The sequence below is a fragment of the Ictalurus furcatus genome, chromosome 19 (genome assembly GCF_023375685.1).
Source record: "Ictalurus furcatus strain D&B chromosome 19, Billie_1.0, whole genome shotgun sequence".
Classification (NCBI taxonomy): Eukaryota; Metazoa; Chordata; class Actinopteri; order Siluriformes; family Ictaluridae; genus Ictalurus; species Ictalurus furcatus.
This window is the reverse complement of record NC_071273.1, coordinates 6,081,350-6,100,848: the sequence shown is the minus strand read 5'-3', so window position 1 is coordinate 6,100,848 and position 19,499 is coordinate 6,081,350. Positions and strand designations below refer to the sequence as shown.

Genomic DNA, 19,499 nt, shown 5'->3' with positions numbered 1-19,499 from the left:
ATTTTTTCCTGACATATTATCTCTTTAAGACATATCTTACCCCTTCCTATCCCACCTTATATATATATATATATATATATATATATATATATATATATATATATATATATGCACACACACAGCCACTAAGTAGCAACAATACAAAGACTTAAATACCCTGCAGTGTCTTCGGTATGTACTCTTTGGTTAAAAATGTTCTATGCCTTTTTCTTGAACCCACAATTTTGAGGTAAATTCAGCACAGTTATTGACCCACCTTTGAACTAGGGATACCTCAAGAGGTTTTTCTGTATTGGCTTCGACTCGTCTTGGCCGTATTTGCATTTGTACTTGTATTTGCATCAGTCTCGCTAAATATGGTCTGGATCTCAGGTGATCCGTTGGCGCTTTGCATGACAGGTGAAGTGACCTGGTGCATCAGTTTCACTTTTCCACGTAACTCAGAGGAAACAGAGCTGCATAAAAGCGCAGCCTAAAAACGACCTTAATTAGTTATTGATCGACTTACTTTGCCGAGTTTCTCAGCTGTCAGAGATGAGCGCGAGCCTGAGTGAGCAGTATGAGGAGAAGGTGCGCCCGTACATCGACCTGATCGACTCTCTGCGCCCGCTCGGTGTGGAGAAGGACCTCGCGCTTCCAGCCATCGCCGTGATCGGAGACCAGAGCTCGGGGAAGAGCTCGGTGCTGGAGGCGCTGTCCGGAGTCGCTCTGCCCCGCGGGGGAGGTGAGACACCATGGGTCAACTTATTAATCATATGGGTTTAAAAAAAAAAGAAGTGATTTATTATTATTATTATTATTATTATTATTATTATTATTATTATTATTATTGTTGTTGTTGTTGTTGTTGTTGTTGTTGTTGTTGCTGTTATTTAAAATTTTTGCTATGATTATAATTATTCGTTTTATTTATTTCATGAAATATCCGAAGTGCATTTGAGTGCACTCATTATACTGTAGCTCAAGATAAAAAATAACTCAAAAACAAACAAACAAGCAAACAAACTGTCACGTTACAAAGGAAGATACGGAAGCAAGCGCAGATGTTCAAACAGTTTAATAAACAAACAAACAACAAAACAAAGACACTAAGACCCATAGGCAAAATACTGAGGCTAAGGCTAAACATAAACTATGAAACAAAACATGGTACAGGGACAAAGGTCAAGATAGACAATAGGTAAGACGAGGAAGCAGTACAAACAGTGACTATGTATATGAGTGCTTGTTAAACAGAAATGTGAGACAGGTGCAGGTGGTCCTGTGACAATGATGTAGTATGGTGCAGTGGCTGCTGGGAAATTAAGTCCAGAGTTACCTCCTTGATATATGACACAAGCAAACAAAAAAAAACAGTGATATTTCCCTTTTCGTCTAACTTCTTTTTTTTTTAAAGTCAAATAACATTATAATTACATCCAACTTTTATCTGTAATGACTTTAAACTCTAATTTAATATAATTGTATTGTTATTATTTAATATAATGTGAAATATGTATGACATATCTGTAAATGAATTCAGGAAGTAGGCTCGTGATATCAGAGGATGGAAGTACTTTGCAGATCTTTTTTTTTTTTGCAGGAAAAGGACATTTGCGTTAGTGTACGTGTAAATTGTGACAGAATTCGGAAGAATTGTAGTGAATGTCAAATCCAAAACCAACTTTACTACGGTGACTGCGTTCTCTGCGACTGTAGTGATCGATGTCACTTACAAATACAAACACGCCCCATAGTAGGCCTATACTCCCACCCCGATACTAACTGACCGGTGTCTCTGTGAAGCGTCATACAAACGCAAAGGGATTTGCGAATCTGTTTGAATATTGGCACACTACGTACGATGCCGAGGAAGTGACGTAGCCAACGGGGTAATTGCTGTTGCTACAGTATTTCTGACAGGGTCGTAACTCGTAATACACAACTGCAAGTGAAATGCAACTGCAAGTGGATTTTGCGTGGCATTTGAAATTTGCCGGACATTGTACATTCACGTATACGAAAACGCGGTAATATGCGATTTGCATTTTCGTTTTTGCTTGAATTCTGTCGCAATTTACGTGTCCACAAGTAGGAAACACAACTGCAAATCCAATTTGCGTTTAATTTTGAAAATTGTCCGCAAGATACTTCCATTTCAAAAGAATTTACAAACCCGATCAAACCTAATTTACATACAGTAGTGCACATGCTCACAGCACCGATCGGACCACTTCAGGGACATCGACAGAGTCTTAACGGAGCCGAAACTTTAATACGGATAAAGTTACGTTCACGTACGTGAAATTTTAATTTCAGGTTTAATCTATTTCAAACGCATTTCTTCATCTTCATTTTATTTTCACTCTCATAGCAAGTATCACTATCAAGTATTATGTCCACAGTTATGTTAGCCTAATGTAATGTTCATTACCAGTAGAAACTTAATAGTCAATAGTAACATAGAGAGATATGTAATGATTGTAAAGTCTTTATATTTAACATTATTTACACTGAAACTTTCTGAACATACAGCAAATCGCTACGTATGACATATGTATCAGAATGGCTTCAAATGTTTAAAAAAGATGAATAAATGTCAGAGAGGAGTATTCGACTTTTTTACGGTTATATTCTCTGCCGTTAATCAAGAAGATATCGTGACACGATGTCCACTTGAGCTCAAGATGAAGAAGAGCAGACAGAAGGACTTCTGGCATGGAAAGATCAAGTACAAGGACATTGAGAGAGACATTGCAGATCCAGCAGATGTGGAGAGATGGATTAGAAAAGGTAACAATGTTGTGAATCATAGTCGTACAGCTCTATAAGGAAATGATTATCAAGTCTCTGACATTTTAGACACAGTATGGCCAAATATTTGGTTTGTTTTCACTCTATCAGTGAATGTCACGCTGTCAAATCTTGGGATGACACTTATACAGTCAAATTAGTGGACAGGAACTAACTGTTTATTTATTATTATTATTATTAAGCTTACAACAAAATCAAGCAAATTTCAATGAGTACTTACCTAAGTCCTAAGCGGACTAATGTTGAATACAAGCAAGCTTAGCTACTTTTTTGACTTGTAATGAAGCTACACAAAGTCCTCTCTAATGCTGAAGAGGAGGAGGTAAAAGCTATAGTCTGTAAAATTCTTTTACAAATAAAAACTTGCATAAAATGAAATGAAAATGTGATTGTATTATGACTATTCTGTCCCATTGCCGTGTTGTGTTGTGTTTGCCAGCTAGCTTTGTTTGGGCACATTCCTTAACATTAGCAGTCTAATTTGATTAGCGTCTTTCTCAAATTTTATCAAGCCAACATTGTTTGGACTTATTCCTAAACATTCGCTATCTAATTAGGTTGCTGTTTTGTTAGCTAGCTAGCTTTGCTTAATTATATATTTTACCTAGCTGACTTATTTTTGTTTTAATTATTACTGTCTCATGTGCATGTTCTTCTTTTAGCTCAGAATGAAATAGTTGGAGCCTTGGGCATGAGCGACGAGCTCATCAGCCTGGAGGTGACGTCGACCAATGCTCCCGACCTCACGTTCATCGATCTGCCTGGTATTGTCCGAGTGCCAGTCGAAGGCCAACCGGAGGACATTGGAGAACAGGTCAATTGCTTTTAAGGATTATTTAAATGGATCGTATTTGTTATGTGGTATACTGATTAAATATGACATTGTAAACTCTGATAAAATATCAAATGAAGCATTTTGAAATGTATCAGTGCATGTCTGACTTTTTCAGATTAAGAGCCTGATGAAAAAGTTCATCACAAAACAAGACACCATCATCTTGGTGGTGGTGCCGTGTAATGTGGACATTACCACTACTGAAGCGCTGAAGATGGTTCAGAAAATCGATCTACTCGGTGAAAGAACGATTGGTCTGTATTTTTAATATATAGTGAATTGTGACTGTAACACTTCTCTTCGGTTTGGAGGGAAAAGTACAGCAGTTTTATTTCCCTGTGCATAGGTCAATGCACATGCTTACACGCAGCTCTGAGCAGCTCAGCTCTCGCTCTTGCGTAGCTCTAGTCTCGACCCTCTTTATTCTTGCCACTACTTACTGAACAGAACACTCATTAGCCAAATTTGGCACAGGTCTGGGATCCTTACCGCTCACCTTCCGCAGCTCTGCTCTCCATTCCTCTCGACCACGCCCAGCGCTTCCACAGTGATGTTTTAACACGTACACAAGATATCTTCCATAAACATTTTGCATGTGTGTTCATAACAGGCATCCTGACAAAGCCCGACCTGGTGGACAAAGGCAAGGAGGATGAGGTGGTGTCCGTCATCAATAACGACATCATTTTCCTCACCAAAGGCTATACGGTCGTCAGGTGCCAAGGACAGCAGGAGGTCGTGGACCGCATCTCTCTGTACGAAGCCATCGAGAAGGAGAAGCACTTCTTTATAGAACACCCACATTTCAGGTAGACATTTTAATCTCAGGGAAGATATGTCTTGAGAATTTTCCGGAATTTGCCATCGGGAATCTTTAAATGCGCAGTATGTAGAATTTCAATTTTAATACAAGAGTATTAACCATGTTAGCTAGTACAAGTGGTCCTAATCATATTAATCTATAAAAAAAATGGTTGCTGTTGAAAAAAATACTCAGTGAGATGAATGTAAAAATGCGGTTTTCACAGGATGCCGTATAAAGCAGGAAAAGCCACCATTCCCAAGCTGGCTGAGAATCTCACACTCGAACTTGTCCTTCACATCAAGGTAAAGCTAGATTGTATGGTACATAAATGTCCCTGCTCATAGTAAAATACTTGCTGGTAGTAAAATGTGGCTGTGTGTGTGTTTTAGAAATCTCTGCCGCAGCTGAAGGAGCAAATCCAGCTGATGTTGGCTGAAACTCAGACTGAACTGGATCGCTACAACTCTGGGCCTCCTACAGATCCAGAACAATGGATGGACTTCCTGACTGATGTGAGTTGTACACAAAAACGAAATAAAGACTAACAGCGAAGATCCTGACATTTGGAATAATATCATTTAACACGTCCTTGGAAAGTCATTTCCTGGTTATTGTTTCCTTGGTAACTAGTATATCCTGTGTTTTTCACCATGCACTTGATGTACTGCTGCAAATATTGTCTACTATACCCAGAGTTTAATTTGAGCAGCTCTGAAATGTATCGCACCTTAAAAGGTGAGAGTCTAAGAGAGCGAGTGGCAGCAGGTCGTTGTTGAAGCAGTTTGGAGACCGGAATGAAAGGAAAACACGAAGGGCCTAGCTATTGTAGATCAACTCATCACTTCACCACTTACTTTCATCCCTTCTGTGGCTGATGAATAAATGATTACACACACACACACACACATACATATACATATATATATATATATACACACACACACATTATATATATAAACAAAACTTATCTTTACATTATCTGACTTAGGATCTTCTGACATACTGTTTATTCCTTTCATCCCTGGAAAGGAACCCAATTGATTTCCTGCTCACAGACCGACAAAGATGAAAAATGCCGTATTTGGGTTCGGCAAATTCAATTCACTTTTATTTGTATAGCGCTTTTAATACTGAACATTGGCTCAAAGCAGCTTTACAGAAATATATAAACACACGATAGAGAGTTTAAGTGTGAATTTATCCCTATTGAGTGAGTCGGTAGTGACAGTGGTGAGGAAAAACTCCCTAAGATGATATGAGGAAGAAACCTTGAGAGGAACCAGACTAAGAAGGCAACCCGTCTTCATCTGGGTAACAGCGGATAGTGTGAAAGTAATATAAAGTTCATTATGGTCTTAACATGAAGTCTGTTTGTTGAACTAGTCCACTGTTCACCAAAAGAGACCTGAGTGTAAAACTGCATGTGGTAATCACAGTCCCAAGGCCATCACAGCAACCGTAGTCCCAGTAACCACAACGAGAACGTAAATGTGGAATTGAGGTCCAAAACCATTTCCATTGTACTTCAAGCAGTATCATCCTTAGCAAGACTGTAGCCTCCAGTTGATGAGAGCTCCATCCAGACCTAGGGCATCAGGTTGGATCAGGCAGGTCCGGAGAGCAGAAAGTGTCAGGATCACTGGCTTCTCCATAATATCATGTGTGGCTCGACCATCAATTCCGTTTTCCTTTATATCTGCTTTTATTTTACATTATAGCTTTACGAACCTTCTGGCTAATGTTGACGTTGAGCTGAAATCAGGAGATGTTCATAAACGATCTACAAAATAATCCCATATTTAACTCTACCCAAACAGCAAATGAATGGTATAGAGCACGGGTCTCCAATCTTATCTGCAAATGGCCGGTGTGGGTGCAGGTTTTCATTCCAACAAGCAGGAGCCACACTTCACTAAAACGCTACCGTATTACACTGAGTGCATCTGAGTTTTTATTCTTTTTTAAAAAATCAGTCTGACTACAGGCATTTGTTTGTTTATTAGAAAATAACAGCATTCACGCAGGACGCCATCAACATAACAATTGGAGAGGAGACGAAGAGCGTGCCACATGTCAACATCTTCTCCACTCTGAGGAGACAGTTTAATGACTGGAAGACGGATCTAGACAAAAGAGGAAAGACATGTGAGTGACATGTGGTGTGATGATATATCTCTGTGTCTGTATATCAAGGGCGTTACAGATGTTGGGTACCTGAAATATTGCAATAAAAAAATGTACTAATTTATTTCCCGCAGGTACTACCTACGGTATGACTTTGCACATTTGAAAACCTTTCACCAAGCATCTATATTTCAACATAATCTTTGTTTAATTTAAATAGGAATTTTCTGGGGAAAAAAAATCTTATCTAAACTGAGAAGCTAGTCAGAGTTGTAGGAAATTGTATATTTACATATTTATAAGTCATAGATGAAGAATAATGAAGCCATATCTTCTGTTATAAATCTGTTAAAAGTGTTCTTGTACAGTAGGAGTGTCCACTCTTATTTTACAAACACATGAGTGGGGATGGGATGTAGGATGGACCACACTGAAGGTTATGGAGTTTACCTTTACCCTGAACCTTTACTTTTGTGGTGGAGGGGATTTTTAGTTAACAAGGGCATTGAGAAGGAAGTGAAGGAGTATGAAGAAAAATACAGAGGCAGAGAACTCCCAGGATTCATCAACTACAAGACCTTTGAGATTATACTGAAGGACCAGATCAAACAGCTGGAGAAACCTGCCATCAGGAGAATGAAGGACATCTCAGGTAAATGGCATATAAGAACTCATTTGAAGATAAATGTATGGAGCTATTTCGCAGGCTTTGTATTCTGTCTGTGCATGTAAGGTAATAAATAATGGGAAAATATCACGATTTACTACTACATCATATTTCCACAGATTCCACATCAATTTCTCTTCCACATTCTGCTTTGCCTTTTGTGTGCATCGAGATTTATTACAGAAATTAATGTTTTTCTTTTTTTCTTTTTCTTTTTAGATTTCATTAGGAATGAGTTCATCCAGCTGGCTCAATCCAACTTTCCGGACTTCCCGAATCTCCTCAAAGTGACAAAAGTAGGTCCTCATATTTACACGAACTTTACAGACACGTTTGAAACTCTGCCTACATTTGCTGGACCATGAACACCAAATGACAATATATGATAAACATGAACCAAAAGGTCTAGTACAAGAAGCATGCTGTCAGGGAATATCATGTTCAAGCATGTCATGGTGAGATGGTCCTTTGTTCCTCCAGACCAAGATCGAGAACATAAAGCAGCTGAAGGAGTCCGAGGCTGAATCGATGCTGAAGACTCAGTTTAACATGGAGCTGATGATCTATACTCAGGATAGTGTCTACACTAACATCCTGAACATGCTGAAGCGCATGGAGGAAGAAGATGAGAGACAATCTCATGGCATGGCTCATCCTCCTTGCAATAGTTTGTACAATCGCTCAGACACTGAAGCCACCCTGGAGGATCTGACGCACTACCTCAAGTCTTACTACAGCGTAAGTGGTTATTGTCAATCGTTCATTTCCTGGTGTTACTGATGATATTTCTGATTATTTGCAATGTTATCATGTTCAACCACAGTAAGAGGGCATAACCATGATGGACACTACTCTGAAATCCTCATTTCAAGGCGTAGTACCTGCTTTGATTTTTGACAGATTATTGTAGTTCACGAACATATAACATGAACACTCCTTTAGCCATAACACACCACTTATACCTGCGTATTGACTTTTTTGAGAGGAGTTGGAGTTCTCTTGGCATTTGCACTTGGACTTAAAAGATGGGTTTTCTCACATACACTGCAGCACAATGAAATTCTTTTCTTTGCATATGCCAGGTTGTTAGGAAGCTAGGACCAGACATGAGCAAATAGGGGCTTAAGGGCCTTGCTCAAGGGCCCAACAGTGGCAGCTAGGCAGCGCTGGGGCTTGAACCCTTGGCTTTCTGATCAGTACCCCAGAGCCTTAACCATTGAGCCAAGTAATACCTTATTTTAGAAAACAGCCTAATCACTGGCGCAATGTACAAATGATGCCTACTAGTTGAAGTTAAGACGTGGCCTCGAAAAGGATTTGATGGTTTTCGGTCTCGAATTGGTGTGGTTTCCTTTCTTTTGAACTCGATCTTGGCTTGGCCTGGATCCCCTCCCCCCTAAAAACTCTGTCATGACTCGACCTCGGCTGGCCCTGGTCTTGGAATTGGACGGTCTTGACTACAATATTATTTGAGACAGACTTCTATTACTTGTTGCTTACTGTAGCCTTATCGCTCCAGTTCAAAAAATTAAATGTCAAACACAACATGCATGCCTTATCTTGATTGACTCTGTTTGGGGTAAATTTTTCTTAATTGAATATGTGTTTAGATTGCGAGTAACCGTCTGGCTGACCAGGTGCCGCTGGTGATCAAGTACAAGGTGCTTCAGGAGTCAGCGGAGCAGCTGCAGAGAGAAATGCTACAGCTCATGCAGAATTATAACATTAATGATCTGTTGGAAGAAGATAATTTCATCAACATCAAACGCAACAACCTAAAAAGCCGCCAGAAACGTCTGGCGGAGGCCCTCGTCAAACTGGTCTTGTTATAAACTACAAATTTATAGTCAATTATGGTTTACGGGAAAATGTATAACTTTTGAAAACTTTAGGAAATGCAGGTAGTAATGATAATAATAATTGATATATTTAATTTTAGATGATTAGTTCATATAGCTACTTAAAAGCTTTGCATTTTTTGTTTGTTGCACAATATTTAGAGAAACGTAATCAAAATATCTGTTAATGCGATTTCTTACTTTGCTGTGTTGAGTCTGTGACAAAATTATCCTAGATGTACTTTTTTTTCTGTTTTGGGACTGTTTCATGCTTCTGATACTTGCTGGGAGAATGATTTTATTATTTCTTTTTCACTTGGATTGATAATGATTAATTAGGAATAAACTTTCATAAAATCTAGTTTGGACGTCATTGGAAGTTTTACTTGTTTTTCTGTCTTAATCCCACACACATTATACTGGTGATATATTAAACATACCATGTCAGGATTGTGTACGTGGAGTTTGAATGTTCTCCCCGTGCTTCGAGAGTTTCCTCCGGGTACTACAGTGTCCTCCTCCAGTCCAAAGACATGCACTGTAGGCTGACTGCCATCTCTAAAATATGTGTCCATAGTATGTGAATGTGTGTTGGAACCCCATCCAAGGTGTCCCCTGCCTTGTGCCCAAAGTCCCCTGGGATATACTCCAGGCTCCCTGCAACCCCATCTTTGCTCTACTTGGTGTCATATTATGTCACAATAAAACTCTACAGAAGTGACAATGAAGCATGATCAGAGATCAAACATTACAGTAAAGTAAATGTGGCCTGAAAATGAAAAAGTCACAGCTTAAACCATTGTCTGTGTGTGTGTGTGTGTGTGTGTGTGTGTGTGTGTGTGTGTGTGTGTGTGTGTGTGTGTGTCATCACATTCTACATATTTTCCATCTTATTCACAATATTATTAAGGGGAAAAAATCGTCCATTGCACCTTTAACATACGACTGACAATGTAAAAATAAATAAATAAATAAAAACCTACACATTGTATGCTATAAAACTTCTCATGTGTGGCATTTTCCCAGCATTATGTAGCATGTTTTATCAGTGAGTACTTTACAAAGTAATTTTGTACACTCTCACCACTTTTAACCAAATATTACCCAAATATAATCTGTAAGTGTGCAAAAACCATCGCCTAGCTTCTGGCCGTCTTTGTTCCTCCTCTGGCACTACTTAATTTTTCTAACGTTCTTAATGAAAAATGCCATAGAGCAGGGAACAATTCTGCTTTATTTTATATCTGTTTTAATTTTGTGCATAAGTACATACTTTGATTTTTGGCAGATTTTTCTAGCTAAAGAATGTAACAATTGAACATTCCATTAGCAACAATTAGTGCCAATAAAATGCTGAATTATTATTTATCAACCCTGTAAATTGCGATCGCAAATTAGAACGTTAAGCTTTAGCGTTAGGCCTGTTGTTCAATCGGAATCATGTTGAGATCATATGTCTGGCTATCCAGGTAATGCTCCAAAAGCAGTTTATTAATGTAAAGGAAATCTGGTATAAAAAATTTAAATGCCACCATGCTGACTTTACAGCTACCCACTAAAAGCAAAACCTGAAACAAGGAGGTATTTATATGGATAAATTATATATTGATGGAAAATTACCCTTTAAAATGTAATGACTTTTTCCTGACATATTCTCTCTTTAAGACATATCTTACCCCTTCCTATCCCACCTTATATGGGATATACAGTATCTCACAAAAGTGAGTACACCTCTCACATTTTCTGGGAATGAGAATACCCACTCCGTCATACCAAGGGTACAGCCTGTTCAAAAAGACCTAAGCCTGAGGGTCACTGCAAGGCACTCAAGCCCGGGGTGGAATGAATATCCAGGCTGTAATAATGAATGAATGTGTGTGGCGTAGACCACCCTGCAGCAGCACACACATCCTGTAAGGATACCCCTTTGGACAAAGCCTTTGCGGAGGCGACCGCCCTAGTGGAATGAGCCCTTATGCCCAGAGGCGTAGCGAGACCGCGTGCCTCATAAGCAGTACAGATTGCTTCCACTATCCAATTAGAGATGCGCTGCTTTGACACAGCATCACCTCTACTGTCGCCACCAAAGCAGACCAGCAGCTGCTCCAACTTACGCCACTGGCCGGAGTGGTGGACATAAGTACAGAGGGCCCTTACTGGACACAGTCTGTGCAATTTCTCTTATTCCAGTATGACGAATGGAGGAGGGCAGAAAGCCTGCAACACCACAGGGTGGGCAGCTGATATAGGCACTTTAGGAATATAATCCAGCATAGGATACAGGAAGGCCTTGGATAATCCAGGGGCAAAGTCAAGGCAGGAAGGGGCAACAGAGAGAGTTTGTAGATCTCCTACTCACTTGAGAGATGTCAGGGCCAGCAGAAGAGCTACCTTTAGAGTCAGAAGCTTCTCAGAGACTGACTCTATGGGTTCAAATGGGGTCCCTGACAGACCTTCCAGGACCATAGAAAGGTCCCAGGAAGGTGTGCGCAGCCTGCAGATGGGCTGACACCATGCATGAACCTCGAAGTTAGAGGATGTTGCCCCACAGAGGCTCCATCAACAGGGGCCATTTCAGCCAGCCACGTAAACCCTGATTGTAGAAGGAGCCCACCCCGCTGAGAAACGTTCTTGTAAGAACTCCAGGACTGTAGCTATTGTGCAGTTCACTGGGTCTAGCTGACATTCCTCACACCACAAGACAAAAAGCTGCCACTTGAGTGCATACAATTTCCTTGTGGATGGTGCTCTAGCATTTAACATGGTCTCTACAATCTCACTTGTTAGACCAGAATCTATGAGCTGGTGCCCCCATAGTCCAGACCCAGAGTTTCCATAGTTCTGGCCGAGGGTGATAAATCAGCCATCCAGCTTGAGACAGTAGATCCACTCTAAGGGCTCAAATGGGGCACCTGACAGACCTTCCAGGACCACAGAAAGGTCCCAGGAAAGTATGCACAGCCTGCAGATGGGCCTCAGCCAACTGACACCACACATGAACCTCGAAGTTAGAGGATGTTGCCCCACAGGGGCTCCATCAACAGGGGCGTGGCTGGCCGAAATGGCGTCCACGTAAACCGTGATTGTAGAAGGAGCCCACCCCGCTGAGAAATGTTCTTGCAAGAACTCCAAGACTGTAGCTACTGCGCAGTTCACTGGGTCTACAGTGTATCCCTGCGGATGGGAATCTCCCAAGGAGTGCCATCTAGCAGGGATATTATCTCTGAGAGCCATATTCGAGCTGCCCAATAAGGTGCTACTAGCAAGAGTCATTCTGTCTTGGCGAACTCTCGCTAGAACTTGTGGGAGCAGAGCGATCCGGGGGAAAGCGTACAGATGTGACCTCGGCCACATGTGCACCATGGCGTCCAGCCCTAATTGTGCGGGAGGAGTGAGGGCGAACCACAGTGTGTTGTCTCCTCGGAGGCGAACACATGCAGTCCCGCTTGGCCAAACCTCCGCCATATGGACTCCACCACTTGTGGATGGAGCCACCAATCCCTGGGCCTCAGCCCCTGCCTCAACAGGATGTCTGCCCCCACATTCCAGTTGCCCAGAATGCACAATGCACTCACTGACAAAACTTTCCCTCTGCCCAGAGAAGAATTAGTTGCGTCTGCCTGAACGGGGGCGTGGACATAATCCTCCCTGGTGGTCAATAAATGAGACCACCGCTGTGTTGTCTGTAAACACATGGTGACCTCTCAATTGAGGAAGAAGGAATTTCAGTGCTAGAAATATGGCCCACATTTCTAGGCAATTTATATGTTGCTCCAGATGAGGGCCACTCCAGAGACCATGAGCTGGACAGCTGTCTAAGACCGTGCTCCAGCCCATGAGGGAGGTGTCTGTCATTACCGCCTTGTGCTAAGGAAACATTCCTAGAGTGTGACTCAAGGCTAGAAACCGGGGACACTCAAATTCTCAGAGCACGTAGGCATCACAGCGTGACACTGATTACTCTCACAGATTTCACCTTTGGATGAAACTCCCAACTTCTCAGCCACCACTGAAATGGTCTCCTGTGCAATAGGCTCAATAGTATGATGATGGCTACCCATAAGCTCCAATAGTCTCCCACAGAGACTGGAGGGGACGCCAAGATCCAGCTTTATATCTTGCTCAATCTTGATACTTTTCTGAGGTTCAACCTGAGCCCAAAGCTCTTCATGTGGGTGAGAACAACATCTCAGTGTTGAACCGTCAGTTCACTGGATCGTGCTAGAATTAACCAGTCATCCAGGTGGTTAGAATGACATCCATGCACTTCGTGAAGGTGCAAGGGGATAAAGCTAGTGATATTTCTATGTAGAAATATGCACCTTTTAGATCTATCGTCACAAACCAGTCCTCAAACTGAATGTGTGGAACGATAAGTTTGGGCGTCAGCATCTTGAACCTGTATTTCCGAAGAGTACAGTTCAGATGATGCAGATCTAAAATTGACCGCATATTCCTCTTTTTTTTGCGGACCAGGAAATAATGGCTGTAAAATCCTCCCTCAGAGAACGGGTACATGTTCTATGGCCCCTTTGTCCAAGAGGGATCTTACTTCTTGTGCTAACATCAGGCTCTGGTCTGTGCTGAATACTGAGGTGAGCACACCTCTGAACCGTGGGGGATGCGCTCTAAACTGGACCAGACAACCCTTTTCTACGGTAGACAGAACCCATGGAGACACATTTGGCAGTAGTTTCCATGCTGCCAGACAGTCTTTTAGTGACGTTAACTATTCCACTTTCTATTGGAGGGATAGCATCAGATTTCCGATGCCCTGTGACAGCTCGGTGACCAGAGAACACTGAAAACTTGGGACAGCTTTGGCTAGGGGAGGCCCTACAGTAGCACTGGGGGATAACTGCCCTAACAACCTCGTGTCCCCTGATACGTCCCTCCACGGCCCCTCAGGACCGCTCTTCTTTGTCTGCTTGGCCTTTATGAGCATTCTCAGATCAGGCCTAGTAGCAGGCCGCGACTGTGGCCGCCCGGTTCCCCTGGCTGTCTGCGGGATTGGCGGGCTGCCATATTTGCCTTCTGTGTCTGCCTCGCCCTAGTGCTGGCACAAAAGGGAAGGAACTTGAACTTGACACAAAAGGGAAGGAACTGGCTGAATGCTGCCATATGTCGAGCTCACTCAGCAGGTCTGCTTGGTAGGCCTGCAACACTGGCATTGTCTGCAGTGACCCACAAGCAAGACTACTACTGCATAGGTCTTGCCCACCAATGCCACAGTGGCCTTACACGGTGGCTTGGATGGCAAAGCCGGCCCCCCTAAATTACCTGCCGTCGATGGAGAGAGGTAGCTCGTAAGCGCCTCCTCCACCTTCAGCATAGCTAAATAGCCATGCCGTTCATTCCCCTCCATGGCCGAATAATCCAACATTGTGGGGTTATAAATACGGTTTTTCCCCAGAAGCCTGATATTTTCTCATGCACTTCTGGAAGAAAGGGGAGTTTTCTTCAGTGTGAGGGATTTACTTTCACTGGGGAGAAAAAGGCTAATCCAGCCTTAGTAGTCACTTCAAGCAGCTCTTTATATGCTGCTCTCAGTTTTTAGCACATCCTTCTGGCTCCTCGGAGTCAGAGAGGAATTATTACTATTATTCTTGTGTGTGTGTGTGTGTGTGTGTGTGTGTGTGTGTGTGTGTATGTTTTTTTCTCTCTCTTTTTTCCCTTTTGCCTTTCCATAGCGGAAGGAGGAGTCGCGACGCAAGCTCCAAAATCCAAATCAGAAAACAGAATAACAGATCAGAAAAGAAATTGACAGATCAGAAAACACAGTGAGAAAATAGTGTGTGTGTGTGTGAGTGTTGTATATGTGTGTATGCAGGTATGTTGTGTGTGTGTGTGTGTGTGTGTGTATGTGTGTGTGTGTGTGTGTGTGTTGTACATGCATGTACAGTATCTCACAAAAGTGAGTACACCCCTCACATTTTTGTAAATATTTGATTGTATCTTTTAATGTGACAACACTGAAGAAATGACACTTTGCCACAATGTAAAGTAGTGAGTGTACAGCTTGTATAACAGTGTAAATTGGCTGTCCCCTCAAAATAACTCAACACACAGCCATTAATGTCTAAACCGCTGGCAACAAAAGTGAGTACACCCCTAAGTGAAAATGTCCAAATTGTGTATATACACATATGGAGTGTGTGTGTGCGTGTGTGTAATGTTTGAATTAGTGTATATGTACGTATGGAGTGAGTGTGTGTATGTGTGAGTGTTGCATAAGTGTATATGCACGTAGAGCGTGTGTGTGTATGTGTGAGTGGTGTATACGTGTAGATGCACGTATGGAGAGTGTGTGTGTGTGAGTGAGAGTGTTGTATAAATGTATATGCATGTCTGGAGTGTGTGTGTGCATGTGTGTGTGTGTGTGTGTGTGTGTGTGTCTGTGTATGTATGAGTGTTGTATAAGTGTATATGCACGTAGCGAGTGTGTGTGTGTGAGTGATGTGTAAGTGTATATGTACCTATGGAGTGTGTGTGTGTGTGTATGTGTGAGTGTAGTATAACTGTAGATACACATATGGAGTGTGTGTGTGTGTGTGTGTGTGTGTGTTTGTGTGTAGTATAACTGTAGATACACATATGGAGTGTGTGTGTGTGTGTATGTGTGGAGTGTGTCTGTGTGTGCGTTGCACAAGAGTATATGCATGAATTTAGTGTGTGTGTGAGTGTTTTATAGGTGTATATGCATGTATGGAGTGTGTGTGTGATGTCTGAATTAGTGTATATGCAGATATGGAGTGTGTGTGTGTTACGACCCGGTCTAGGTCGGGCGGCAACATAGAATAAAATTAAAAAAAAGAAAAGGGTTGGCGAGACCAAGATTGCGTTTGCTTTGTTTATTCTCCAAATGGAGCACCTTTTATATATACACAGTGATTTCACTCTTCAGAAGCCGGTCAGGCCAAAATAATAAACAAAAATACCCTCTAACTTTACCAAAAGAAAACTAACTAAACTACAAGAAAAGAAAACAAAAATGTGTGTGTGTGTATGTGTGAGTGTACTATAACTGTAGATACACATGGAGTGTGTGTGTATTTGTATGTGAGTGTTGTATAAGTGTATGTGCACATATGGCGTGTGTGTGTGTGTGTGATTTTGAATTAGTGTATATGCAGATATGGAGTGTGTGTGTGTGTGTATGTGTGAGTGTTGTATAGGTGTATATGCATGTATGGCATGTGTGTGTGTGTGATGTTTGAATGAGTGTATATGCACATACGGAGTGAGTGTGTGTGTGTGTGTGTGTGTGTGTGTGAGTGTTGTATAAGTGTATATGCACGTAGGGAGTGTGTGTGTATGTGTGAGTGTTGTATACGTGTAGATGCACGCATGGAGTGTGTGTGTGTGAGTGAGTGAGTGTTGTATAAATGTACATGCATGTATGGAGTGTGAGTGTGTGTGTGCTTGTGTGTGTGTCTATATTTGAGTGTGTGTGTGTGTGTGTGTGTGTGTATGTGTGAGTGTACTATAACTGTAGATACACATGGAGTGTGTGTGTATTTGTATGTGAGTGTTCTATAAGTGTATATGCACATAAGGAGTGTGTGTTTGCGCTTGTGTGTGTGTGTGTTGTATCAGTGTGTATGCACGTATGGAGTGTTTGTGTGTGTGAGTATGTGTGAGTGTTATATAAGTGTGTATGTGAATGTGTGTGTGTGTGTGTGTGTGTGTGTGAGAGAGAGAGTCTTGTATAAATGTATATGCACGTATGGAGTGTGTGTGTGAGTTTTGTATCCATGTAGATGCACATATGGAGTATGTGTGTGTGTGTGTGTGTGTGTGTGAGAGAGAGTGTTGTATAAGTGTATGTGCACATATGGCGTGTGTGTGTATGCTTGTGTGTGTGAGTGTGTGTGTGTGAGTGTTTTATAGGTGTATATGCACGTATGGAGTGTTTGTGTGTATATGTGTGAGTGTTGTATAAGTGTATATGCACGTATGGCGTGTGTGTGTGTGTGATTTTGAATTAGTGTATATGCAGATATGGAGTGTGTGTGTGTGTGTGTGTGTGTGTGTGTGTGTGTGTGTTGTATAAGTGTATATGCACGTAGGGAGTGTGTGTGTATGTGTGAGTGTTGTATACGTGTAGATGCACGCATGGAGTGTGTGTGTGTGAGTGAGTGAGTGTTGTATAAATGTACATGCATGTATGGAGTGTGAGTGTGTGTGTGTGTGTGTGTGTGAGTGTACTATAACTGTAGATACAGATGGAGTGTGTGTGTATTTGTATGTGAGTGTTCTATAAGTGTATATGCACATAAGGAGTGTGTGTTTGCGCTTGTGTGTGTGTGTGTTGTATCAGTGTATATGCACGTATGTAGTATGTGTGTGCGCTTGTGTGTGTGTTGTATAAGTGTATATGCACGTATGGAGTGTTTGTGTGTGTGTGAGTATGTGTGAGTGTTATATAAGTGTGTATGTGAATGTGTGTGTGTGTGTGTGTGTGTGTGTGTGTGAGAGAGAGAGTCTTGTATAAATGTATATGCACGTATGGAGTGTGTGTGTGTGAGTTTTGTATCCGTGTAGATGCACGTATGGAGTATGTGTGTGTGTGTGAGTGTTGTATAAGTGTATATGCACGTGTGGAGTGTGTGTGTATGCTTGTGTGTGTGAGTGTGTGTGTGTGAGTGTTTTATAGGTGTATATGCACGTATGGAGTATGTGTGTGTGTGAGTGTTGTATAAGTGTATATGCACGTGTGGAGTGTGTGTGTATGCTTGTGTGTGTGAGTGTGTGTGTGTGAGTGTTTTATAGGTGGATATGCACGTATGGAGTGTGTGTGTGTGTGTGTATGTGTGAGTGTTTTATAATTGTCTATGCACATATGGTGTGTGTGTGTGTGATATTTGAATTAGTGTATATGCACGTATGGAGTGAGTGTGTGTATGTATGTGTGAGTGTTGTATACGTGTAGATGCACGTATGGAGTGTGTGTGAGTGTTATATAAATGTATATGCACACATGGAGTGTGTTTGTGTTGTATAAGTGTAGATGCGCATATGGAGTGTGTGGGTATGTGTGAGTGTTGAATATGTGTACATGCACGTATGGAGTGTGTGTGTGTGTGAGTGTTGTATAAGTGTATATGCATGTACGGAGTGTGTGTGTGTGTGTGATGTTTGAATTAGTGTATATGCACGTATGGAGTGTGTGTGTGTGTGATGTTTGAATTAGTGTATATGCATGTACGGAGTGTGTGTGTGTGTGTGTGAGTGTTGTATAAATGTATATGCACGTATGGAGTATGTGTGTGTGATGTTTGAATTAGTATATATGCATGTATGGAGTGAGAGTGTGTGTACAAGGAGAACTGAAGACTAAGTGTTTGATTAACATGTAAGAAGCCCTTCAGGCCCTTCAGGACAGTCACAGCTGGAGCTGGTTGCTACTCATCACTGAGGGGAAAAACAAACATTGGTTGTTTTTTTTTTTATGTCACCAGCACAAATTCTACAAATAAACTTTTATTTAATAAAACAATGTATTTACAATTGAAACATCTGCTATGAGATGTTCCACTGGCAACAATCCAGTATCTACAATTTAATGTTAATATTATTTACACCACAGTGGTACTGAATGCTCGATTGGTCAGAAGGTATTAATGAATCTTTTATAACAGGAACTCTGACAGTAGTGCCAGCCACAAGATAAACCATAGGTTTATATTAATGAGACTCATTCTAATTCTTCACTATTTCTATAGTAACAACTTACAGAGTAACAAAATACAGAGACTTTTATGGTGGACTCTTCACATACAGTAATGTCAGGGACTTCCCCTGAGCCGAAGTGCCCAGAGCACATAAGTGGCTCGCTTCCCATAAGTCGTCAAGTGTGTTCACATTGCCAGACGTCGAGTTGAAGAAAGAAGCCTCCTGAGAGAAGCTCGTGGTCTGTGAGACAAAAATTCCTTTCAAGAGGAAGTGGATAATACATGCACTGTCAGTGATAACTCATGTAGTCAAGCATCCCTATTATACACTGTAAACCCTAATGTTGTCCTTAATTAAACAATCAAGTAATCTTGACTTAACATTACTTAACATTTTGCATTTGGACCTGTTACAAGTTACAAGTGTAACTGGTTGTAGTCTGCGTTGTGTGCAGTGACGTGCTGTGAGGTTCATGGCTGGGGAGGCACTGACCCTTTCAAAGTCAGATTTACAAATATATGAATTCAACAGAGTAGCATAAATTCACCATTCAACTGGCTCCTTGCACACTGACTACTGGTTATGTTTCATATCCCATATCAGAATTCTTTACACATACATAGGTAAGGAGCATATTTGGCCAAAAAAGAACGTTAAATTTATAGCAGCTCAGAGAGAGAGCATTTGCTCTGCACCCTCCATGTGTTCTTAATTTGCCATCACAATTCCACAATTCATACTCATTCAATACAAATGAAAGTA

The 19,499-nt window shown here is 41.4% G+C and overlaps 2 protein-coding genes across 3 annotated transcripts in view; both read left to right on the top strand.

Annotated features, from left to right (window-relative positions):
- The window catches only part of LOC128623031 (zinc finger protein 850-like), a 207,434-nt gene that overhangs the window by 89,811 nt on the left and 98,124 nt on the right, over window positions 1–19,499 (top strand).
- LOC128623028 (interferon-induced GTP-binding protein Mx1-like) lies at window positions 514–9,797 on the top strand. Of its 2 annotated transcripts, none has more exons than XM_053649873.1 (12): window positions 514–724; window positions 2,635–2,772; window positions 3,456–3,607; window positions 3,744–3,882; window positions 4,239–4,437; window positions 4,657–4,735; window positions 4,823–4,945; window positions 6,437–6,578; window positions 7,051–7,209; window positions 7,444–7,520; window positions 7,705–7,962; window positions 8,835–9,797. In XM_053649873.1, the coding sequence occupies exons 1-12, from the start codon at window positions 535–537 to the stop codon at window positions 9,054–9,056; spliced, it is 1,878 nt and encodes a 625-aa protein (XP_053505848.1). In that variant the 5' UTR covers window positions 514–534; the 3' UTR covers window positions 9,057–9,797. The 2 variants fall into 2 exon arrangements, with proteins under 2 accessions (XP_053505848.1, XP_053505847.1); XM_053649872.1 differs by having other exon boundaries at window positions 640–724; window positions 2,632–2,772.